This window comes from Bacillus rossius, chromosome 1, assembly GCF_032445375.1.
Source record: "Bacillus rossius redtenbacheri isolate Brsri chromosome 1, Brsri_v3, whole genome shotgun sequence".
Lineage (NCBI taxonomy): Eukaryota > Metazoa > Arthropoda > Insecta > Phasmatodea > Bacillidae > Bacillus > Bacillus rossius.
Window position 1 is genome coordinate 162,686,349 of NC_086330.1, and position 27,673 is coordinate 162,714,021.

General features: G+C 36.6%; 1 protein-coding gene across 6 annotated transcripts in view; it reads left to right on the forward strand.

Annotated features, from left to right (window-relative positions):
- LOC134527076 (trehalase-like) overlaps nt 1-27,673 on the forward strand; it is a 302,312-nt gene that overhangs the window by 226,922 nt on the left and 47,717 nt on the right. For 4 of the 6 annotated variants that reach the window (XM_063359415.1, XM_063359412.1, XM_063359414.1 and 1 more), the window contains one exon: nt 20,016-20,163. The exons of the other annotated variants lie outside the window; for them this stretch is intronic. In XM_063359415.1, coding sequence (XP_063215485.1) covers nt 20,081-20,163 — 83 coding nt within the window. In that variant the 5' untranslated portion in view covers nt 20,016-20,080. The remainder of the gene's footprint in view (nt 1-20,015; nt 20,164-27,673) is intronic. 6 annotated transcript variants of the gene reach the window in all.

The following is a 27,673-nucleotide window of genomic DNA, read 5'->3' on the forward strand; positions in this document are numbered from 1 at the left end:
ACGATAAATAGTACAATAATTATTTTATACACAGAAATGCCAATTTTAATACTACATATTTGCTTAACAGAGCGTTTAATTAAACATGTATTACCTACAGATGGACAGACAGTCACGCGCATCAAAGTATTGTTATGATTTATTAAAATGAAATAAATAATTCGTCGTTGGAAAACTACTGGGTTCGTAAATGGATAGCCCAATTAAAGATTTTATTATCAACAGTTATATTGAATTCCAAAATTTACGTCTCTAACAAATAATCTTCTAAAAATGCCTAATAATCAATTACACTTAAAAATGTTTATTCCCCAGTCACTTGTTCTTACACACCGCACACCTCGCTGGGCCGCACCTCTGGCGCAACTCTCGCCACAGCACCCCTCGTGGACCTCCGTCGCGGGACTTCGCCGTCGCCGTCGCACTTCCCTTCGCCGAGGTCCGCTTGATGCTTCGATCGGTACTTCGCTCGGGACTCTCGCTGCACTCGCGGCACTCTCGCGCAGACTCTCTCGCCCCGGAACTCCGCCGCACACGCGGCACTATCGCCCCGGAAACTCCGCCGCGGAAAAACTCCCGACTCCTCATTGACTGACTCAGAGGCCGGCGTCCTGGGCTTGTATAGGCCCAGGCGCCCTTCTATAATTCACGAGCGCGGCTGGGGTCACTCGCGTCATTCCGTGCCGACCCGACGCGAGAAATCTGTAGACACGCGTCGGCAGCTGTCAGGTGTCAGTTACGTCGCTGAGATAAAGCGTCGCGCGGGGAGCATTGGGAAGGAGGGAGGAGAAACAGCGACCCTTGTAATCTACCAGACGCCCGCGGCACGTCTCACGTTGCGGCGGCCACGTGATGTCAGCCAGCTCTGCACCTGCGCGACGCAGCCCTGCTTACGTTCGTAACAGTATTAATGTACTTTGGTTGCCTATGAACTTAAAACTGTAAAATTAAGTATTAGACCTAAACGTAGCCCTATCTAATTTCTAGCACAATACTTTTCAATTACAACAAATGATATAAGAATTTAACATTTAATATCGTTGTTACATTAGTTTTTCAAATTAGTTAATAAAATACCTTCTTCATTCACGTCTTTGACATTAAGCCAATATGATATCAACGATTAAGACTGGCGAGCATCGTTTTCTCGTTGGTTAGCTCTTCTTTTGAATTCTGCACCAGACGGTTTTTTTTCGACATGTTTTGTGAGTAAAAACGATCCTCAAATACAATTGAATTGAAACAGTTGACGAGATTGTATAATTGCAAATAGCAAAAGTGCCTTACTGACAGAACAGAAATGCTAAAACCATGAAAAGATATTCCCTGGCGAATGACCCCACTGGGTTGTTGTGATCAGCTGAAGATAGTTCAGACTCATGGCACCTGGCCGGGGCGGGGCGGGTGTGAGAACTGTCGAGACTTTCCAAAGTCGGGTGGGGATTTCCCTCCGTGGTTCCCACAGGGCAACGACAGTGTTGCCAGGCGTACAATCTAGAAGGTATTTTTACAATAATTCATGGTATGTACTAGTACTACCGTTCCATCGCAAGTTAGATGGTATGCAAAAAAAATAATCTTCTAATACAAATAATCCAGTTTATCTTCCCTTCAATTTGTTTTTGTTTTTTATAGTAAAAATTACTTTGCCAGTTTTAGCGCCCCCCCCCCCTCCCCCCACAAAATGCGGCGCCCGGGGCACAAGCCCTGTCTGTCCCCCCCCCCCCCCCATCACCCACCCAATTTAAGTTTTCTCCCTGGGTAGAGGGTCGTGAGCGAAGTGACAGTTCCTTTTCTTTTCGCGACTATGTGATCGCTCCATAGTAGTTTCCTAACCATGTGCAGGCCTAGATATTTAACAGCATTTTTGTGAGGAACTTGTTCATTGAGTAGTGTTAATCGTGTCCAACAGTATGATAAACAGGGTGTCGTAATCGGGAAGCCTGAGATTCTCAGCAGTCCATTCGAGGCCCGAACAGTCCAGGAGTTCACCAAAGTTCGCCGCTCGCTCGTGTAACTTCGGTGAAAAAATATTACCGATACACTTAATTTTTAGTTAGGTTATAAAAAAAATTAAAACGCGCGAGAAAGATGACGAGATCATCTTTCGTAGACATTAGTGACGGAGAAATGAGAGGATTTTCAAGCTATATAATTTTTTTTTTTTTAATTGGATGGTTGATTATGTTAGATTAACTACAATACAAATACTGTGAAATCGTGTAACGGTTGGTTAGGTTAGCTTAGCTACATTACAAATACTATAAAACGGGTAACGTTAAGTTAGCTACATATTAAACTGGTAATTCCTAACCAACCATTAAAATTATTTTGCTATTTTACTCTTTCAAAGTAATTTTAATTTAGCTATCCACACCAAACCAACCATTCACTCTTTAATTTTTTTTTTAATGTAGCTAACCAAACCTAACTAACCGTCCAAAATATTAAAATCCCTTTCGGCACAGCCTACAGGCGTAGGTAGATTTCTAAGAATCTATTTATTCTGGAAATATTTTAAAAACTTCTGGAAATTTTTAAGAACCTAATGTGCATAACATTGTGTTCTTCAATATTACAAAATTATTGATTAAATATTTGCTTATTTTTCAGACAGCGAAAATATTACGAATATTTTTAATTCAGTGTATCCAGCATTGACTAACTTGAGAACCAGATGCGAAGCGTCCGTGGCAGCTCTGGAAGCGACACTTCCCTTTCGTTACCAGGGCACAACAATAAAAATATTTCTAGTTTTACATAAGTTGGAAAATGTAATCAGCAAAAATAATTTCGGCAGTGTAAATACGTGTCACACTTAACGCACGCGCATGGACTAGTGTCTCTATCTAGGAAGAATAAACGGAACTACGAACTAAACTTGCGGAGCGGAGCGCGGAGGTGCCTTTGGCCAGGAAGCGACTTCGCTCGCAGCTTACAGTTGTGCAATAACCGTGTAAAAACCGCGTGTAAAATCTGAAGGAAAAAACAGTATACATATATTTTAATGTAGACTAATGAACATTGAGTGCCTTAAAATGTACTTAAAAGTGTTATTTTGTTGTTAAAGTGAACAGTGGTGCTCAATAAATAAACCGTAAACTTTTCCTTTAATAATATACGTGAAATGCTAGGGTAGCGTGGTGGTTCTATAACGCAGGCGGGAAGCGGCTGTGAAGAACGCTTCCACGCCAGAATAATGGCAAGCAATGAGAGTTCTCAACATCGATTTTCGGGTAATGCTGTTTCGTTGGATTTAGAGGAATCGTGCGCCTGTAATTGTACCTGTATTATAGAAAAACTAATAAACAGTAGTGCCTTAAGATTAGTAGTACAAAAAAATTAAATAAATCTCAGTGGCTGGCCTGTACCTCCTTTAGCTCTGGAGACAAAAATAAAAGCATTCACTTGGCATTTTAGTCTACGCACTTACGACCATACGAACATATCCCCTGGATATGAGGCTGCAAGAAACTGACGAGAGTTTTTTTGTTTGCCGTGCTTACTTTTTTTCAGAAGAAAAATCACTCTGGACTATTTCCGGTTTTTGCGATTTATATAATATTCAGAAAACAGAAAAACTTCACAAATTGCCCCACAGTGACAATATGTGTTTGAAAGAGCTCAAACAGTTCTGTAAAACACGTATTGAATTTGCGGTTAGCAGTCGTTATCGGCTAAGCATTGAGATCCATAATGAGAAAGTACCTACGGAAAAAACAGACGGATCGTGAGCTATCTTATAAGAGCAAATTGCTTTTTGACTAAACAAGAACGGGCGTTTCGTGGTCATGAGTCTACTTTGTCACTTAACAAAGGCAAAAAAATATATAGAATTTCTTAATGAATTGGCTGAATATGCTAATGAACTCAAAATTCACCTTCAAAACTCAATAGTTTTCACAGAAATGATTAATTATTAAAAAAAAAAAAGAATATTTCTACCGACCGTATAGTCAATGTTCAGTTACGAAAACTACTTAAAAGGCACAATTTTTTACCTTGAAATCCAAATTACCCCCACCCCACCCTCCGCCAAGATCATCATTATTGTGGTGAACGGTAGATATAGTTGCTTCCCCTCATGTAAACCTCACGCCTCGCCAAAGCTTAGAACGAATTTCTTATTACATGCCAACTAAGGTAATTATTAAATTTTTTTGACCTACAAACATGATTTTCATCCCTTACACTAATAACGTGGTCGTATACAAATTGGCTTTGCGCCAAGATTAAAGATAATATTAAGATGGTTTAAAATAAATTCAAACTAATTTGATAGGTACTAAGAAAAGTTTTTTTAAATATTTTTAAACCATGTTTTTACGATGGTAATTAGTTTAATGAAAAACTGTTTCAGCCAAAGTTTTAAATGAAGTTTAGTATTCATACAATAAATTATAACATATGATAGTATATCTATAAAAAATAATGATTATTTTTTTTTTTTTTACTTTCAAACCTTGTTATTTCCACCGCTTGCAGTAATGGTTGGATAAACAAAAATGTATTTCAACAATAGTTTTAGTCAATAATAAGACAGTTTAAAAAAAGAATGGATTTGATAGTTTACCGGTACGGAAGTTTTATTAATTTTCTCATTACAAACCCAGTTTATTTCAACCCCTTGCAAAATATCATCAAAAATTGTTTCAGACAAAAGGTTTGGAGAAATATTATAATATTTACAAACAATTCGAACGTATTTTATTGTGTGCCTACTAAGGGTTTAAGAATTTTTTGTTATTCAACCCCTGTTTATTCCACCCCTTGCAGTCATGGTAGGTCGTAAAAAATTACTTCAGAAAAAAGTCGTAGATAATAATTTAAGATTTTAAATTAAATTAAAAATGAATTAGAAAGTGTACATGGTATGAAAATTATTATATTTTTTTAAATTCTAACCTTGTTTTTTAACCCCCTGCAGCAATGGCTTATCTTATCAAAATTTGTTTCAGAAAAATGTTTTAGATAAAAATTATAATATTTACAAACAATCGGAACGAATTCGATCGTGTCCTTACTAAGGGAGTTAATTTTTGTTTGTCACTTCCAACCCTAGTTCTTTCCACCCCTTGCAGTTATAATTGGGCGTATAAGACATTATTTCAGGAGAAGATTTTAGGTGATATTTATATGGTTTACAAGATTCGAACGGATTTAATAGTGGTCATATAAAGGGAGTTATAAATTATTTTGTCTTTCAACCCCCGTTATTTCCCACTCTTTGCAGCAATGGTTGGTCATATAAAAAATATTTTCGGACGAAAATTGCACATAATATTTTTAGGTTTTTACGATAAAAGGAATTTATTTAATAGTATGTACGGTTTATTTAATAGTATGTACGGTTTTTATGATTTTTTTTAATTTTCTCCCATTTTTAAATCCCTTGCAGCAATGATTTCTCTTATCAAAAATTGTGTCATATAAAAGTTTTAGATAAAAATTATAATATTTACAAACAATCCAAAAGGATATGGTAGTGTGCCTACTAAGGGAGTTATGATTTTTTTTTAAATTCCCCCCCTCAATTTTTAAACCCCTTGCAGCAATGGTTCGTCTAATCAAAAGTTGTTTCAGACAGTAGTTTTAGATAAAAATTATGAAATTTACAAAATATCCGAACGACTTTGATGTTGTGCCTACGAAGGAAGTTAAGATTTTTTTTTGTCCTCCAACTCCTTGTTTAATCTACCCCTTGTTGTAATGGTTGGTAGTATAAAAAATTATTTCAGACGAACGTTGTAGATATTAATTTACGTTTTTACAATGAAACAGAACGGAATTTACAGTGTACATGGTATGGAAATTATGAATATTTTAAATTTTACCCCTTTATTTTTTAAACCTCCTGCAGCTAAAGTCTTTGTTTCAGACAATGTTTTAGATAAAAATTGTAAGATTAATACATCATTTTTACAAATTTTGATTTTGTACTTACGAAGGGAGTTAAGATTTTTTTGTCCTCCAACCCTTGTTGTTTCCACCCTTTGCATTAATGGTAGGTCTTATCAAAAACTTATCCAGACAAAATATTTTGGTATTACTTTTACGAATTCTAATACGTTCAAACGGATGTGATAATTTCTATATTATGGGATTTACAGCGAATTTTCTGATCTTAAAAAACCTTCCCTTTTCTACTCATTACCGAACTTCAAGAGATTTTCTATTACTAGGTTTTATGTGTCAGCTTGGAAGTGATTTGTGAAAAATTGCGACAGTTATCGCTTCCACAAAATTGTGACCGTTGACGATTGTTTTGGGATCAATGGACCATGAAATGAAAAAACTGTATAAACATTTTCCGAATGTTGCACCACGGTAACGGCTACGATAGTTTGTATTTCTTCTTAATCTACCTAAAAGGCCAATGTTTAAATTAGTCATCCTAACCTAACCAACCATTCTGACTATATCACAGATTTTGAATTTTTATACCAAACCTTAAAAATGTAAAATACTAATATTTTGGAATTTTTATTTTTAATTTTTTTAAATGGTGCTTTTATTCTCAACTAAAATGTTTTAGCTAATTAGAATGAAACTTCTAACCAAATATCTTATAAGTGGAATTTAAAATTCAAATTCTCGATGTGTTGATTTTAGATAAACAGAGAGAGAGAGAGAGAGAGAGAGAGAGAGAGAGAGAGAAAGGGGGGAACCGAACAAGCACGAACGTGACATCGGAATGGACTGGAGTGAATCTTAGGTTTCCCGCCGTAATCAGAGTTATCTAAAGCCTGCCCAGTGCCGCTGAAGAGTAGTTTCCAGACGGGGCAGGTTTTTTTTTGGAAAGTTGCCAAACGCGCACACGGACGACCGTTGCAGATACGAGGGTGTTTACTGTAACGGACGTCTGATAACTGTCATTTCCTCCTTCAGGTAATCAAGTGCGTGCACGGGACGAAATATAACTATGGCAAATAATTAATTATGGTTACAGTTAACAGTTAACCGTGAAACTTCGGGACTAGATATTGGTACGAGGCTTCGCACAGAAAGGATAAAGTTGTATTAGCAGAGCAAGCTTTCTTTTACGAAATATTGTAAAAAAAACTAAGTAATATATAAGTTAATGTTAAGTTGAACTATTTTTTTTCTTATATAATCTACATGATGAGACAGATAATTACAGATACCCTATTAATATCCGAAAATTATGTTCACTTGCGATGTGTAGGGGAGAAATATTTCAATGTACCTGTAGGTATATAATATTTCGTGCGCGCTACGGGCTTGATTGCACAGCAATCCCGATGCAACAAAGTTATTTTATTATTATGTGTAACGGTTTATACGCCATCTTAAAAAATAGAATTTCATGATGAAATATTCACTGTTAAATATTAAAGCTCAAAATTGGTTAAGGTGGGTTTGTAAGAAGTATTTTCAAATTGATTAGTGTTATAGTATATGTTTTAAATTTTTCTCTTTAATTTTTTTAAATGTGTCTATTGAATTGCAACTTTTAGCTTGAAAATTACAAGATAGCTCTGCGTTCGTAATGTTTTGTAGAGAACCAGCAAAATGTTAAAAATCTTTGACGTCATGTTTGTTACAATACAATTTTTCTTGCAAATAAATCATAGGTATTTTCAAAGTTTCAATTATATTTTGGTATGACTATTCAAGTTTACAAAATGTGTTATAGGATAGTTTCACTACCATAAAGTTTACAATACGCTTAATTCAACCCCTGATGTTCACTAAAGTTACGGGTGCAAATTGCCACATGTGGGTACGCCATCTTGATGACTTCGGCTCATAGCTATCGCAGTTTCAGCAAAAATTCGTATTGAACTTTCAACCTGATAAATTTGTGTTGTGTGATTTGCACTTATTTAATTTCATTTCGTTGTGTAATGAGCACTTATTACATTTCATTTAATTGTGTAATGGGCGCTTATTTCATGGTATAAGTATATTTTCAAAACATAGGTGATGAAAATTCCGGTCTAGGGGGAAATGTCATAAGTTCAGAGTTGAGGCATTTACTAGCGATGCGTTCGGTAATCCTGTTGTTCGGATAGCCCAGAGAAATCACTAGTACAATCTTGTTAACCGAATTGTAGTTAGATTTTAAAAAGAGGAAAAAAACTTACCGTTTTTTTTCCTACAATTTTTTTTTTACATTTATCACTCTTGGCATGATTTTTAAGATTTCTCCTTTAAACTTTGTCTCAGAGTTTCGTATTATAAATGTATTTGCAACATTAGAACACTTTAATTTGCTTGTTACGGAGGTTGGATGTTTACACATCAATAGCGAGTACATCTAACCTCGGGAAAGAAAAAATTCATGTGTTCTGATGTTGCAAATACACTTATAATACGAAACTGGGACACGAAATTTAGGGGAGAAATATTTAAAATAATGCCAAGCGTAATAAATATACGCAAATTGTGTTCTCAATTACATTTCTTGACGCTAATCACACGTAGTTTCGCACCCGCCGCTAGAATTCGCTGCCGAAGCAGCTAAGTCGACTATGTCATTTGCAGACCGAAATTTTAAAATTTACTGAAACGGCTCTGATCAAAAAATACTTTAAAAATGTACTAGACGCCAGCTTTAGACCTGATTTTCGGCAAGAAGTTTTATTGAAATACTTTCTATCTGGTTAAAATTCACTAAACAGTTTGTTACCGGTGATTTATCTCACGGTAACATTTTCTGTATAATTGTAAGAAATATGAAGTCTTCTGTATCATTTACTGGAAGTGACCCGTGACCCGATAACGAAGATCCGTGTCTCGTAAACGAAGACCTGAGACCTGGAACCCAGTCGTTCAGCGCGAGACCCTAGTCGAATAGATTGGAAGGGACACGGTTCAGTGAAGCGTGTCCCGTGACCTGTGAACGGGGTCATCCTAACCACGTGACTCCCGTCTATTTCAAGGCATATGCCGGGACTCGGTCCCGGGATACGAAACCAATGACCCGTGATTCGGGTCAGCAAATGTTCCTGCCGAGACCATCGGCGAACAGTCCAGAAGAGAACTGGAAAACTGAACGGTGATCCGAAAGTTTGAATCGGATCTTTAAGCAGCTCTTTTCGGCTAGGTATATAAAGGGGCCCGTCGGAGCACTTAATTCCTGGACAAGACGACATGAGCTCCACCGAAGTGACCGCAGCCGTGCCCGCCGCCGCCCGGCTATGACGTCACGCTGCTCGAGGAGGCAGCCACACCAGGAGGGACGCTGGGTAGTGCTGCGGTAAGGCACTGCGCTCTCACACGCAGTAAACAGTGAGAAGTACTGGTGATTGGTTTTAGTGGGGAGAAGTGTTGATGTTTATTACCGCTAGCAGTTATTGAGAGGCGGGGTGTCAGTGGCGAAGGCTGACATCACCTGAAGTGTAATATACGAGCGGGACGTGACGGTCAACAAGGACGCCTGGGCTGCAGCCACTCTGTGGTCGGAGCGAGCCCAGGTCCAGCACGTGAAGGTCGCGCGGTCGAGCAGCTGAACTGTCCGTGCCATCGCCGCGGCTCACGTCGCGGCATCGCAGCTGTGTGAAGACGGAGCGGACGTTTCCGGACTACAGCATCCTGGTGTCGGAGGCCGGCACACGAAACTTGGAGCAGTCGCAGTCACCACTCATCGTGTGAAGCACATCGCGCAGCGAATGGAGGCCGCCTTCAGCAGCGGCGCGTGTGGACGACCTGCTGAGCTAATGATGTGACTTAATGTCCTCAGAACGGGACGGGATTCACTCCCAAGTGGGAACTTGTTTACCCCGAGTGGGTTTACACTTTAGTTAGTAAAGTACTTGAACCAATGGACTTTGGCCTTTAATTTTATTGTTTATTTGGTGTGTGTAATTAAAGTAAATTTAAGACGTTTTAGGAATCTGCTATAAATATAAGCAGGCGTAGTGCGAATATTTAGTAGTGGTTTTTTGTGCCCTTTGAATATGGAACATGTATATAGTAGGTGAGTTCAGTAGTAAACATAAACTTAATAATCTTAAAGAACATTTCAATTAAAAATAATTTGTTTATAAATTTAAACAAGTGCGCTGATTAGCTATATGTGGCTTTTTCTCTTTCTCTTTTGGGTCCGCCTAGTTTGAAGGCTGCTTTTATTAAAGTTTGATGTCACTGATTTTTGTAGTACAATTGTCTGTTCACAGCTTTGGTCTGGGGCTATTTTAGAGGAGCTAAACGAATGTTGTCAGCCTATCAAGAGCTCAAATTACCACATTTATCCAATTGTTCACTTGATGAGCCCCATGTAATTTATTGTTAATAAATGCTGTTGTTACTGTCAAAGCACTACCCTCGCTAGTAATTTTTGAAAATTGTTGGAGGAACCCCCAGTATTCCCAAGTTATCCTATAAAGTTTCCCTTTGGCTTTGTGAACTTTAGTTCGCGCCATCCACCATAGATAACAGCACAGTCTGTTACATTTTTCCGTTCCTTTACTTCCGTCGCATTCACGAAATTACTCCAACCAAAATGCCGTACACAGAGAGCTAATATGTTACACATAAAAAAAATTAAAATAACTTATATTTTAAGAAATGGCACAAAGTTTTGATGTGGCACCCTTTAATTTTGAACGGTACGCGCATGAGTCACTAGACCCATGAGGCGGATGTACGTTAAGAATAATGCAAGCAAGCGCTTCTAAGAAAGGCGGACCAGCTGTTGAGGGCTGGACTGCCAGCAGTTGGTCGGGAGGAGGACGGAAGGAGGTTGCTGAAGGAGGGGAGGAGGAAGGAAGGAAGGAGAGACGCGGCGCCGACCTTCGCGCGTGGTTGGCATGCATCCTCGTCCTCACGGCTTTTCTCTGCAGGCGACCGTGAAATGCGCTCCTTCCTCGTGGTCCGAAGCGGCGTCCTTCCTTAGTGCCTTTCATTGTTTCTAATCAAAATATACCGTGTCCAAAACTCTCAATTCTTTCTTCTTTTACCGACAGTATTTTAACATAAACCCTTAACTGTATTACTCGTATGCCACGATGGAAGATTTAGTACAGACTCAGATAAACGTTTTGAACAAAAACGCTACCCAAGCCTGGATTCGATACTTCATTTCTTACGTTTAATAAAAAATACAATTTTTGATGATATTATTATTAATTTATTTTTATAATGACATCACATAGACATATCACGTTTTGGCCATTCTAACGAACAACTTTATCACTAGTACCACCACCAATTTGTAACCAGTTTGGCTAAAATTTCCACGTAATCTTTGCGCATGACCAGAAACCAAAACATTGATGAAGACTTCAAGCTAAATGAACGAATGAATGAATTTAGTTTTAACGTCTCGTTTGCATAAAGGTAATTAGAAACGACAAACTGCTGAAACTTGCACATAATCTCATACCAGCAGCCATGAGAGCTGATAAGGAGGCGTCCAACGTTATGTAACCGCTGAGTTACTTTTCTTTAAAAGCATGTATTTTACATCTACGATTGCTACTTTGGGAAAAATACAGGTTTAATTCACGAGGTTTTACCGCCAGTCATAGGGCATATTCCTTTCATCTTCTGGAGTAAAATACGTCATATGAATGTGGATCCTATTCCCAATATCCACACATAAATTCCAATCGTTAGAAAAATGACATACAGTATAAAAAAAACATTCAGTCAGAGATGAAAACAGTGAAGTTTTATCAAATTGTATTGTTTACATCTGAGCATCTAAAATGCGTGAACAAGCTTACAAAATTTGCTCAGAAATGTTTTCGTCTACTGACATACACGTTAAACCGCACGCATTGCTCTACGTCCCTGCACATTTGTCTTTAATTCCCGTGGCGGCGTGCATGACACGGGTTCTGCACGTGTTTGTGCAGTCCTTTGGGAAATAAAGTCCTTCATACATCCCTATACGTCGGACTGTTCACTGTACGTCATTCATTTCAATTATTATAATTACTCGGTGAAAACTATGAATAGGACGCAAGTTTATTTGAAAGTAGCTAATGCCCGGTATGCGTTGCAATGCCTCAGTCAATTTTTTTTTGTTATTTGTTTGAAATAGGTACATACATACAAAGTTTTTCTCTATCTCTCTAATTCTCTATATCTCTATATGTATAGTACCTCTATATATCTATACCTTTATTTCTCTATGTACCTACATATGCATCTACCTCTCTATATCTATATTCACTCTCTATATCTCTATGTCTATATCTCCAAATATATCTCTATCTCTCTATACATATCTTTATATGCCACTATAGCTGTAAAATATTAAAAATCTATGTTTTTACCTATATATATTTTTACCTGTCACAGGTATGGCATAGGTACCTATCTAAAAACACTCTCCTATTCGAATGCAACGTTGTGTCAAAATTTCGAAGCATACGGTGTTACATCTCGGAGATTTAAGATTTTGAACGAACGATAATGTAGTATATAGTTATATCATTTTTAGAGCTTTTTGGCACCAAATTATAAAAAGAATAAGCACTGCGAGTGGCGGTAACTCGTCGTGAATAATCCTGAATAGAATGTGTTTATATATATATATATGTTTGCTACACTTATATATAAATATATATATGTTTGCTATACTCACCACACAAGTGCGATTGATATTATGGTTTCCCTCCCTTTCCTACTTTGAAGACACAGTTTCGATCCATGAATCGTCATTGTAAATATTCTCGCACGTTACAAACATGGTGGACGCTGCCAATCAACGATCTTTCTCGGAGTCTGTCTTGCGCCTTTATAACCTTTAAAAGGATATCTGGAACCCAGGAACGTCCGAAGGTCTCTAGGGAAGGAAGGAAGGAAGGAAGGAAGGAGAGGGGTGTTGAGAATAACGATGAGCTATCTTCTGTAGTCTACACCAGAGATTAGGAAAATATACAGATGGAGCATAAGGTCCGATTATAGTCGAGGGGGGTGAAGCCAAAAGGGAAGGGGGATTTCAGAGTACTACAGGTACCAATATGGCAGCCGTTTGTTTATAAATGTATCAGCAAAATTGCTCTTGTTTTCTTGATAAATATGAATTATTTAAAGAAGCACAGTGTATACATTTGTTCTACTGTTTTAAAATATTAAGTTATGTAGTTGGTGACGTTTTGCGACTTGATTGCTTTATAAAGACTGTGGTTTTCATGCGTTTGGTTGCATGTTGCGCTGTTGCGTCCTTGCGTGGTTTTTAAACCCATCCCTAAACCTACCCAAATTCTTGTTATATTGAGGTGCCGCAAAGTCATGCATTTAATCTTCGAAATATGTTCTGTACCTTTACGAAAAATGCCGCCGAAATGTTCAACTATTTCGACAGTTTCATCCCTGTTTCTGTTTCATTCATATAATAGCTGAAAGACAGCAAATCTTTACAAAATCTCTAACCCCCTTTAACTTATATACGTATCATTCATAAAAGTCGATAACGTCTGTACTTTAATCAAAATACCTTCGATGGTGTTTCAATCTGGCCCGTAATGTGGAATACGAAGCGTCATTAGTTTATTATTATTCAAAACCCAATCTACAAATTAATCTTTGCTCTGTATGTTTATTCATTTGAATGAGGTATTAGAGTCCAGGCTTCGGAAAATACTTAGTTACAACGTAATGATAGACGCTGCTTAATTAAAACTCTTGATGATTTAGAAGTCAGTGTTTAGTTTACGTGAAAGTTGTGTGGTGAGTTGCTCAGTCAACTTCAGAAACTGGCCGTGCCTTATCATCTTTCCCTAAGAAATTTATTTTTATACAAGAGTGCAACAAAAAAATAGTGTAATTTTTCATATTTGGATATGGATATGTTAAAAATATTTTAATAGTAAAAAAAATTACATGTGTATTTTATTGTGAGTAATGGTAAATAATTTATTGTACCCTTTCTTATTCATGTCCAGTATACATACTTTCACTGCATGCACAAATTAACACTTGCGATGGTGGATAGGATTTCTCGGGGAACTCTCGTTTTCCCTCGACACAGCATTCCGTCACTGCTCCATTCCATAGATGACCGTCACGGGTGGGCTGCAACTCAGCACTCCTGTCTATTCCGCGGGTGTTTGTATCACCCAGCCACCCAGATAACACTACGCTCAGCTGGTAAATATGAAATCAGGGTAAAATTACGTTATTCACAATTTCCTTTGACAGACTGGCCATTCGTTTTGAGGAAGTGTGACGTTACTGTAAATGTACGTGTTTTCCAGCCAGGGAATTCGGAACTGTTGTTGCATTCCAAAGAAACGAAATCCACTCGTAAACTGTGCTGGAAATTTTAAGAACATATATTGTGTGTCAGTTATTGTTAACATGAAGTATTGTTTTTGAACTCCAGACAATATTATGGAAGGAAGAATTTTATTCGTGCTGCACATAAATTATACTACTTGTGAACACATTGTGGAGAAGCCAAATAAGTATTAATAAGGAAATATTTGATTACACATTTAATGGCTGTTTCCTGTCAGCTCATAAGGTTTCCTTTCAAATATTTGTGGCTAACAAATAATTTATTGAATTGTAAGCCGTTAATACCTTTGTCACATTCACGTGCAGGACTGTATTAGAATACACTGACCAGAATGCTATTTGCGCAGCTCCGCGACCAATGTGAGCAGTTAAAAATGTTATGGTTTATTCAGAGTTTAAGAGTACATGGTTACGAATGTTGACGAGTTTGATTAGGCGTTGGAGCAAACAAATGTTTTGAGATTGGAGCACACAGTCGATGGCAGTCCTATTGACTACACATTAATTTGAACTTATATACAGAAATTATTTTGGGGTTTAAAGTATAAAAATAATGCATTTAGCTATGAAGTGAGCTTTGTGTGGGCCAATTTTTGACGTCGTTACTCATGACTATGTCGTTAAGATCACATTTTCGTTAAAATGCGACCAGATGTTGTAACAGCGTTTGGTGTTAAAAACTTATCCATTCTCCATTCATTTGAGACCAAACTTAACAAGGCTCTTGTTGGGTATTTTGCATTTGAATCGTCCCTTGCTGAAAGGGCATAATTAATTATATATACACAGTAAGTTTCTTTGTAAATGGAATAGAAATATTCATGTAAAATTACAGAAATTTGTAAATTCGTAATTTACATGAAACCAACTGTATTAATACAAAATAGTGTATGCAGTAATACTGGGTTCGGATTCTTACGCAGGCATTTATGCTTTGTGTTGTCCCAGTGCCTGCAAAATCTTTCCAGTATTAACTGCGCACATTAATAAGCATAATTAAGCAAAATAAAGTATCTTTACTAAATATTCGATTATTTTTACCAGGTGTTGAAAAAATGTTTGAATAAAACATCAATTATTAAAATATAAAATTATGCCACAATTTTCGTAATAAATATTCCGTATTATCTCGAAAAAGTATTTAATATATGCAAAAATAATCATAGCCATGTGTTGTAAAAATTTACAGTATCTTTTTTGTAGTATAACAAACTATTTCTTGGCAACTTGTTTACAAAGGCATTTTTTGTAAAAGTGCTGAAAATTTTTTCTGTGTAGAGAAAATACTTAAATCTTACGTTTTAATAACACTTAATAAAAAAATAAATTTATACTTACATGGCAATTTCAACTCAATCGTACCAGATTATTGATTATTGATTTTCCACCTTCAGTAATAACATGAAAATAACCATTCTTTTCTCGCATATAATTATACATACACATACAATTTATATATATAAATTCATGCACACCTTAGAAGTTATAGCTGAACAACTGGTAGTATATCCATAATAATAAAAAACTGAGTTTATCTGTCGTTCGTGTAGCGCGGAGACAGTAAGGCTTAGATCACAGTGAAATTTGGTACATAATGATTTCCTCCTAATTTGATTTAGTTTTTGTTTAATTTAATTTTTTAGAAATTGCCAAACCCTCACTATTCTGTATGAAGACTGTTAACAAATAAAGTAGAGCCAGATAACTCTAAAACACTTCGCATATTTTTTCATCATGTTTGATACAATAGTTAGAATTTATTTGCAGTATATTTCATCCCTTCCCTTACTGCAGTCGTATGAGACGGTTGATATTACAGTTTCGATCCAAATTCAGTATAAAGTAATTCGCGTTTTGAAACATTCCTCTGTGGTATTTTGGCGTTAATCTGTGATACCAAAAAGAGAGAGTTTGTCTATACAACGAGCAGTGTAAGAGTTCTGCCTGTAGACTTCCGTAGCGAAGCACATGTACATCAGCTAATTACATGAATACAACATTAAAAATGGCACAATAATCTTCTGGATAGTGTAAAGTTGAAAAAAGGCACATATGTTACTACCCATAACCTCATAATACAAACTCTAGAAATGCTAACGTCAAATTTTTAACGAGAGAAAACTGTAACGCCTACCAGGTTTGCAACACGCACGAAACCTTGTATGCTAGAGTAGCTACAAATTAGGGGCATTGATTCTCAAGTGAAGTAAACGTCTAAAAAGGTATTTTGAATAAAACATTTCATTAAATAATACAATTAATTTGACATGGGGATTAATAATTCTCTTTTTAAAACCATACTTTACTTCTGCGTTACAAAGATTTATGGGGAATAAAGGTGTTACCTAGTATTATTTCAATGAAATCATATGAGACAGCGACAAGTTTTGCAGTGGTTGTAAAACTTTGTTCATTTAAAAAGTTTTCAGACACTAAGTTTGCCATCTTAAACACTTTTCTATATTATTTGCAGTGAGCAAAGTGTACAGTCCCAACTTAAAAGACGTATATCAGCCTTGATAAGCACTTTTACACTACAAATCGTAAAAATGTTTTCAACATATTTATTTTTTATTCTCAGTTGAATTCAATCTCATTCGTATATATTCTAATTGTACACACATATACTTGTAATCAATGTTTAATGTGTGTCTATTGAACTAGTTCGACTGTTCATTACCACAAAAATCAGGGAAAATGGAACGTCAACACAACTATTTTTACGTAAAATATCGAGAGAAGAGAGAATGAGCGCGCCAAAGGGCTCACTAGCACGGATACAACCCTGAATAAACTCCAGGCCCACTGTAATGTTCACGGTCCCGTCGTCTCTAAGCAAAACCAGTAAAGGACAACCCCCCCTTCCCCATTCCCAGATTTACTTCTCCGGAGGTCTCGTCGTCTTGCCAGCGACCGCGAGGAAAGAATGCTTTACGCCGTTGAAGGTCAGTGGAGTTAGAACGCGAAACCTACCAGATGAGACCTTGGCCAGGTGGTCCCGTTATTGACATGGTTTTATTTATATAAAAAACAGCTGCCTAAACGTTTATGGTTTTTTTTTAAACTAGTTATTTATAATCAATTAAACAATTTTTGTGCAAAGTTTGGTGTCTTTGTTTGTAGAAAAAATTTTTGCATCACTACTAAATAGAGGCTCTGGAATTTGACCTTTTCTGTACTTTCTGGAACAAAATGGCCCCAGATTTACAATTTCCCAATATAGTTAAACAGAAAAAAAAACATGCAAGCGAGGTTTCAGAACTCGCCAGAAGTGTGTAACATCTAATTTCGATACCGAGAATATTCATATGTCCTCATGTTGCAGATACACATAAAATACAAAACTTGGACTCGAAATATAACGTAGAGTTCATTTAAATAATGCCAACCGTGATAAATATACTAAAATTGAGTTTTAAATTCAATACGTTGACGCGAATTACACGCAGTTTCCGCACTCGTCTCTAGATTCGCTGCCGGAGAAACTAGTTGACTATTGAATTATTTGATTAGCAGACCGAAATTTTAAACTATATAATGCAACGGCTCCGATAAAAGCGGGAAAGAATTGAAAAAAAAAATAATAAACCCCGGCTTTGATCCTGATTTTTTACCAGGAATTTTATTAAAATCTACCCATCTTGTTACAATTCACCAAACAGTTAATACTATAAAGTTTCCCTTTGGTTTGAGAACTTTGGATCTCGCCATTGCCTTAGATTGCAGCACCGTGGTTACACATTCCTGTTCCAAACGCCTTCCGTTCCATTCACGAAATTACTCCTACGAAATGTCGTATACCAAGAGCTAAGATGTTACACGTAAAAAATAATACAAAATTCAATTAATTCTCCAACAAGTTTCAAATACCTTCTCTATGGCTGTACATTGTACGTTCATAGTTTTGCCTAAACATGGTATCTAATCCGGTGGGGAAAAAAAGCTACAGGCCGGAAAGAAAGTAGGTGAGTGGCTCGATTAGTGCCGGATTATAGAATGCGCCAAACTGTAGATCACTGACTATAATAGATTTTACTCGTGCAAAAAACCTTTGTCATGTCTACAGTAGTATAAATTCGACCGTAGTGTTTTTACAAAAAAAATCAAGGACATGCGTTATACGTCATACGTTTAGAATGGTTGTCACAGAATAACCTCAATAATAGGCAACAAAGATTAATACATAAACACTCAACGTACAAGTAAATTTCGGTTTAAGTCTAATTCCAGACCTGCACAGATAGTTCTAGAAACAATTTAGTCGGCAAAATTATAACACAATGGGCGGTCAGCGACGAGACACTGTACGTACAATAAACAACAAACATGAAGTACAATACTTGGATGACATGCCAACGTACATACGAATCCAACCACAACATTTAACAGACAGTATGGAGAACACCACGACGACAGGACGGATGAACACCGCAGGCTTTCTACGCAAACACTGTTGCAACGTTTCGGGAACTGACTGCTGCTCCCATCATCAGGCACAAACGGACTGACAGATTGTGTTTGTGTACGTAGCTGCAAAGAGTCGTCCAAAGAACGACCAGCGCTTGTCTCGCTCGGATCGGGGGTTGCACAAAAATAATATCACTAAACAAACCCGAGTATGCTGATGAAGCTAGGCCAGAAAAGGTTAACACTGAATAATCTAGCAACCTTAAACAATGTTTTAGTATTTAATTGTTTGATTTAAAAAAAATTGTACTAAGTTTCGAAACGAAAACAATTAGTATTTGGAAATATTTTAACACACAATATTTTTTCGCTTTGAGTTTCAACTCCATGACCTAACCCAATCCGCCATTTTTTACCTTAGACGAGTGGAGACTGAATATATTTAAATTTACTTTAAGAATAGTGTTGTAAGCAGTACGTAAACCGGGAATGACCGGGAATGAGTGAATACATAGCTTATAGGGCTCTCGCGATCAGTGGTCACCGAGAATTGAGACGCCACACGGAACTTAGAATAGCAAACACGCACAATCTTCCGATGATCGTCATTTTACGATTGGGAACTCCTTTCCGAGTATTTTAGGCTGGTATTCCAAGACACATCAGTACCCTAACCGTATTCCTAGTGCACAAAACAGCTCCCAAACCCTTACATGGGACACGGCCAGTGCCTTATTTTTAGGGAACTGATTTTGGGGTCACATCCGTTGCCGATCTGTTGCCCGATTTTCACGCATGCTCAGAGCTCACTTTTACGTTGATTTCGTCCAGATGGCAGACCCGTGTCGAGCGCCGTTAACTGTATGTGTTCAATTCTGTGAATATCGCGGAACCTACCAAGCGTATTGGTGTGCCAAATGAATCTTAATGATAGCGAAACTATCCTGGAATACATTTTGTACACTTTAATGGCCATAACAAGAAAAAATCGTTACTTACATAGTACTTCAAGAAAATATTAAAATAACACTATTTAATTCGTAAAACGCTGCTGCTATCTCTGGATTTTTGCAGTAACAATAATTGTATCAATGGTTCCAAAAATTCGCTAGAATGTGTTGGAACCAGTTTCTAGCTTCGGGATTCAGTTTGGACTTGTTCATGAAGTTAGGTTACGGTCGTATCCCAACAGTGCTGTAGTTATTCGCTACCTCACCAGAACGTCTTGGAATACCGCCCTAATAGCCTCGCCGCGCCGCGCCGGGGCGACGACCTCAACCCTCTCGGGTCTGCGGTCGAGAGGGGGAGGGGTGCACGGGAGGGGGCGGCCCTGACCAGGTCCGCAAGGGCGCCCCCTCCCTCACGACGTGCTGTGTCCTCCCTCCCCGCAGCCGCAGCGGTATATCAGCGCGCCCCGCCCGCCGGCGACGACGACTTCGACCCGGCGGCCCTCGTCATGACCGGCGCGAGCTGCCTCTGCCTCTGCCTCCTGCCGCTGCTGGCGTGCTCCGCGCTGGAGGCGCCGCCCCCGTGCGACAGGTGAGTACTAGCTCCTACAGGAGGCAGTGCTGAGCTCTTCTGTGCGACCAACAGGTTTGTTTATGTCCCAAATACGTTAAAAATTATTTCAAGGTTCTATTGCTAGTTTGTCTTTAATGTTTATATTATTGTAAATTCTGCCCGCGCTTTTGTATGGAAGCTTAATATATAAATGTATTTTTGAAGTTATACTTCTTTAGGCGCTTTATGAAAAAAAAAAAAATGATGAGAGTGAAATTTTAAGATGGGCGCGCATCACTGTAACACAAAATTAACAGGTTGAAGCTGCCAGCTAAATCGCTCATTAAGTCTCGAAAAAAAGCTACCAACAAAATAGAAATAGAACCTCTATTAGTCGCGCATGTTGGCACGCTCGTCGCCTCTGATCGCTGTTTTCATATTTATAATATTTATCCACGTGTTTCTAGTTTCTACATTCACAACACGTGTTTTAGTTTCATACAGGTGCGAATTATATATGTGCTAGTAAATTATATTCAGTAGTGATTTTAATTGAATATTTTGATTAATATTATTTACTATTCGTAAATATTAGTAAAAAAATTGTGCTTATATACTTTTCCAAGTGCTCCAATATAATTGAGGTTAACGATCCGTATGTATTATTTATTGATATAAATTTAAATATAATTATTACTAAATAGTATTAAATTATTAATGTTAAATATTTATTATTGGTTATATAATACTTACAAAATAAAGAAATAAATTTAATAAAATTTTTAATAAAAAATTTTTGTAAAAATTAAAATCGAACATCAAATTAAAATATCAATTTTTAATATTTATTATTAAATTGAATTAAAGAATAAATATTTATAAAAATAAATGAACACATTTAATGAAAACTTTTTGATAAAAATTAAAAGTGAATATTAAATTAAGAAAATACAAAATATTTAAAAAATGAATAAAATTAAATTAAATTTTTAAATTTATAATTAAATTTATTTATTTTCTTTTAAAATATTAAATAATCAATAATAAATGTTTAAAATTAAGAATATTTTAATATTTAGTACAAATTATGTCATATATATTTATTATTCTCAAAATTTTATTTATTTAATTTTTTCAAATTTAAACTGAACTTTATTGACTGTATTGACTATCTTTTTCCGGCCCTTTTATTATTTTATTGTAATTAATTATTTGCATGCAATTAAAAACTATTTTTTAATGATGCCAAAGAAGTATAACTTCTCACGCGCGTACATAAGTACACGCACCCATTTTTTAAAAAATTAAATTAGTATTTCGTAACTATGAAATGCGATTTCCCTGGTTGCGACTTGTTACCATTCCGTGCTAGCGGCAGACGGATAGTGACATGGTCCTGGAGATCCGTCTCCGTGTCCGTGCCGTACCTAGAGACACATGCGGTGTGAAGAGCTCCAGGAAAAACTACGCGATTTGAGAACTACTCAAGATATGCGATTGGGGTCTGTTTGCGAAAAGCATTTAAGAATTCGCTGGAGGATGATTAGTAGTTTGGTTTCCGTATTAAGTTTCTACACTGTTAAAATGGCTAAAAGGCGTGTTTTCCGAGTTATTTTTTAGTCATGAAACAACCGGTACAAATTATTGAAAGCACCTTTATCTTCATTTATCGGCCGTGTAATGTCATGGTTACCGCTCATATATGGTAGTTGCCCTGTGCACGACGAGAAGACTGCGCGCCAGTCCAGAGGCGACACCGCGCTAGAAGCACCCGCCGCGCTTATCGTCCCGCCTCACTGTCACAGATACGCCCCTGACGACAATGACTCGCGTATAACCGCCTCACAGCCTCTACGCGCCAGGCGCAGAACTGGCGTGCTGTCTTCGCGTCGGTAATGCGCCTCTATGGGACTTTAACCGGCGAACCTATTATTTGAAGCTGGAATAAAGATAAAAGCTCCTTCACCATTTATAATACTGTGTGTAGAATTTTTCATACCTAAAACGTCCGTGAAAACGTCCGTGAAAACTCCAGCTTTTTCCGCTATCCATCAAATACACGTTAAAGAGGAAACTATGAAATAAACACCTGTACAAACAAACGCAATGGCACTTAAATGCTATTCGTAATGAGACACTGTTAAAAATACTTTAAGTAGTTTGTAAATGGCGCGTTAACAACCAGGTATCTCTAAGCCGTTTAGTGTTCCAGCCAGGCGCCCCGTAAGGGTCGATCCCGCTCGCCATGTTTTTATTTCATTTTATCGTTATTACTATTATGTAAGATATTTCTGAATTTTTTTTTTTTGATGTTCTGTTACCAAAATTTTTAACTGTTGATAATACCTTTATTTAGCACATATTTTTGTGGCGTGCTACTATTTCAATGAAATAATTTCGCTACAGCGAAAAAATTCGCAGTGGTTTTAGAACTACATTCACGCTCAGTGTTCTTAATAATTACTTTATTATTCACAGTAAAAATGTTGTTCAGTCCCAAATTATTGAAAATAGAAAAAATATTCATAGGTAAAATACGGATGAATATATATCTAGAATTACAATTATATTAAATAAAAAGAAATTTAATAATATTTATATACATTTTGAGGATGTGGCCATATGGCAACCATTGGAAAACAGAATTTCCTTTATATTTATATTTATATTTGCATTCACAAGAGAGGTTTAAAATTTGTGTTGCCATATGGTATCAATGGGAATGAAAGGGTAGACGTATACCAGCCTTGGAAAGCACTTCTGACCATGTCGTATCGAGGTTTTTCAACTTATTGTGTCGTGATGAATCTGCAGCCGAAGTTAGTCAGTCGAATTCAGACTCACCCTGATTATATTATTGCGAACTATTAGTCCTAATAATTGACATGACAGAGCGTAAATAATTTTCCATTTTAATGTTAATTAGGTTGTTATAGTGTAGTATTAATCAAATCCAGTTTGTAACCACCAGGAGAATGTAACCTGTTTATTTCACGCTGGCGATTGCATATGACGTAATAGTTACACTAGGTCATGAGTCTTGTAGAGTCATCCATGAAAATTAATTATAAATACTTACTTAAAGCTGTGGCTAGTAATTAAAAAAAAAGGACGGGGTATGACACTAATACCGCTTGAAAACCGTCTTATGGTACATCTGATGGTACAGCTGATGGTATGGCTGAAGTGTCGTGTTCGCATTGTGTAAACAGTTTTAAATGACTGTATTTTGTGTAAGTAACTCTGTTTTTTTAACGACGGAGATTTTAATTTATACTTTCTAACCATTGATAAGACGTGGTCAATAACAATTCGCGCAATGTTTTGATCGTGACAATATGGCGATGGCGGGTTTCAAAACGTGACTTCAACTACGTCACGGCACGGCATCTGCTGACAGTTCCTGGCTGTATGGTTCCGACGAGGTGGCCCTCAGCCGACGTGCGACCGCGCGCTGCTCGTCAGAACATCGACCCGCGCACAAGGGCTGGTTGTGTGGTTTCAGGGAGCAGGGGGCGCAACTGAACAGGCGCAACATGAAAGTAAAAAAAAACTGTGCGATTTTAAATGTCAATATTCAAAATTAATTAAAAAATATAAAGATAACATATAAATGTCTTTAACGTAATAACGTAAATAATAATAAAAAAAATCCCTTTCGACACAGCCTACAGGCGTAGGTATATTTCGAAGTAACTATTGTTCTTCTGGAAATGTTTTGGAAACTTCTATAAATTCCTGCAATATTTTAAGAACTTAATGTACAAAACTATATATATATATATATATATATATATATATATATATATATATTCGCCAATATTCAAAGAAGATCGATTTAACATTTTCTCATATTCCATGCAGCGAAAATATTTGGAATGTTTTTAACTTTATACATTTAACATTGAATGTCTTAACGAATTTCTTATTATGCTTTCTTAGCTAGTTATGCAGTTATTTTTGTCATCCAAACACTATTTTTCATCCCTGCAATAATACATGGTCGTATAAAATTTTTTTGGACAAAGGTTAAAGGTAATATTAAGATCGTTATTAATACATTCAGACGATTTTGATACCAAGGAAGTTTTATATATATACTAGCTGCCCGACCCGGCTTCGCACGGCTATACTAATGGAAAAAGAATTATGCCACATCTCCCATTTACAGTAATGGTAAATAATAAAAAATTCCGTGAAAATTTATTACAATGCTGTATAATGTACCGATGGTTTCCCGACTCGTGCACGCAACAAAAAACTGATGTACCCGTACTTCGCTACGGCAGTCTACAGGCAGATCACTCTTGCGCCGCTCATAATACATGCCCCTCGTTGTGGGTACGCCACTGCCGCGCGATGCCTGTTGCCATGGAGATGCAGAAGGCATGAACAATGCAAAATACTGTTCTCATGCAGACAAAGTACCCACTGTTGCCTGGTTTTAACCACCTATGCTATGGGATCTAATTTTCGGAAAATGTCATCCTGCGTAACATAAGGAACATTACTGTGAAGTTTCAAGTCTGTAAAATATATATACTTGAAAAAAAAGGGCCATTTTTGATATTTAAAGTACTTGCAAAATTTCAACGGTGATGAGGACTGCACTAACAATGAAATAGCCGTTGCCATAGAGACGAATGAAGCATCAACAAAGCAACAGCCGTTGCCATGGTGATTTCCTACCAAAAACTGGAAATAAAAAAAAAATTTAGGGGTGGACTACCCCTAACATTTAGGGGGATGAAAAATAGATGTTGGCCGATTCTCATAGATACCGGATAAGCACAAAAAATTTCATCAAAATCGGTCAAGCCGTTTCGGAGGAGTATGGCAACGAAAACTGTGACACGAGAATTTTATATATTAGATATATATATATATACACATTCACACACACACATATACACACATAATTTCAAACCTAGTTTTTACTGTAATAGTTCGTTTCATCAAAAATCGTTTGAGCCAAAAGATTCAGATAAAATTTAGAAGTTACAGAATAAATTATAATGGATTTGATTGTATGTCTATTAAAAAAAAAATGTTTTTTTTTGTCTTTCTACCCTTGTTATTTCCACACCTTGCAGTAATGATTTTTTACATAAAATTTACGTTAGCTAAAAATTGTCAACCGTATTAAAAAAGTTAAATTAAAATAAACATTAATTCGATAGAAAAAAGGTAGGGAAGTCTTATTTATTTTCTTATTTCATGCCCAGTTTTTTTTCAACCCCTTGCAGTTATGGTTTGTAATATCAAAAAAATTTTAAACAAAAGATTTTAGTAAAAATTATAATATTTATGAAAAAAATTTTACGGATGTTTTTTCAATTCTAATCCCTCATTTTTTCAACCCATTCAAGCAATAGTTCGTCTAATCAAAAATTGTTTCAGGCAAAAGTTTTAGATAAAAATTATAATATTTACAAACAATTTGTACCAATTTGATGGTGTGAATACGAAGGGAGTTATGAATTTTTTTTCCCCTCCAACCCTTGTTTATTCTACCCCTTGCAGTAATGATTGGTCGTATAAAAATTTATTTCGGACGAAAGTTGATAATAATTAGGGGTTTTACAATAAAACAGAACGGATTCAATAGTGTACGTGGTACGTAAATGATGATTTTTTAAAAATATTATTCCTTAATATATTTAACCCTCTGGTCTCATCAAAAGTTGTTTCAGACAAACGTTTTAGAAAAAAATTATAAGATTACAAATAATTTGAACGGATTGATAGTGTGCCTACTAAGGCAGTGATTTTTTTTTAAATTCAACACCTTATTTTTTCAACCCCTTGCAGAAATGGTTAGTCTAATCAGAAATTGTTTCAGACAGATGTTTTAGTATAAGTTAAGAATAATACATAATTCATACGAATTATATGTTGTGCCTACAAAGGGAGTTATGATTTTTTTTTGTCTCCAACCCTTCTGTTTTTAAACCCCTTGCAGTTATGGTTGGACGTAACAAAAACTTTTTCAGGTAAAAGAATTTGGTATTACTCCTACGAGTTATAGCTTTTTCAAACGTATGTGATATTTTCCATACTATGGGAGTTACAGCGATTTTTCTGTTTTTCATAGAACCTTCCCCATTTATACCTCTTTGGTCGGATATTGCCCATTATCGAACTCGACCGAGATTTTCCATATTTATATTTTATGTACCAGTTTGGAAATGATTTATGAAAAATTGCTGCAGTTATTGTGTCCACAAAATTGTGATATTATATATATATATATATAACTTTTGAGTTGACGATGGATTTAGGTTTTATGGACCATGAAACGAAATACTATAGACATTTTTCCGAAAGTCGCACTATGGTAACGGCTACAGTAGGTAGTATTTCTTTGAAATCTACCTAAAAGTAATTGTGCATACATTATTTGTTCAGAATGTATGGAATGCCCTATTAACGGAGTATTGGAAAATTTGTTGACAGTGTTAAATTATCTTGGTAGCAATGGAATATGCATGGCTGTCATGTGCACCTGTGAAGACGTATGCAGGGTGTATTTTTTGCAATTGAAACTGATTTTATGATTTCGACACTCATACTTTGCAGCAATGCAGTTTTTCAGTTCGGAAACATAGTATAAAGCACTTTAACATTGGGTTTTGGTAGTTCAGTATTGGAAAATAGTGAAATCTGAAACATTTATATTGAATATTCCGAGCAACAATCGACCAAAAAATAAAAAATAAAAATAAAAAATTAAGGTAGCCAACATTTTCTTTGGAAAGTTAACGACTTTAGGTTTTTATGTTGCCGATAAATACCGCACAGTTCGCTGCTTTCCAAAGAAAATAAGAGCGTTGCCTTGTGGTAGGGAGTGTTCTCCTCGGCGAGGCGAGCTGGATGGCGTCTGTCGGCGCCGCTCTGGCGCGGCCCAGGCGGGCGAACAGCCCGGTGCCACAGCTGGTACGCAAGGCTCACTGACCCTCGTTCAGCCGCCATATCGTGCATCCTCGCCTTGTTTTGGTTATTTGTAGGTTAGGTTCGGTCTGTTACCTGAAAATTATTCTCATAGCCATTCGTTTTCTAATTTTTTTTGGAGAGTTTAGTTTTCTCAAGTCAAGGTGACCGTACATAAAATAAAACATTGGCTATGCTATTTCATTGCTATAAATCATACGTAAAATCTTTTTTAAAGAAATTAAATTCTCGGAAATATTAGTTCATTTTTTTATACGGAAAGGAGTGTTTTTGGTAAGGTTAGGTTAGAAACATTTAAAGTGCTCATTAAACAATGGAAATGCATGAAATCTCGCAAACCGGAGTTCCTTCTTTATTTCGTCGCGTCAGTGGGAGCGGCGAACTTCGGATATGTTCGTGACTGATCGCGGGTCAATGATTCTTAGGCTTTCTATGCTCCGCGCGTTTTTGTAAAAGCATAGGCGTGCGCAGGAATGGCGTCGGGAGAGGAAATTTAGATGGAAAAAAATTGTGGGGGGGGGGGGGGGGCAGCTGTACTCATTATCTCATGAGTTATGACGTAAGGGGAAAATAAACTGCCTATTTCATAACTTCTTCC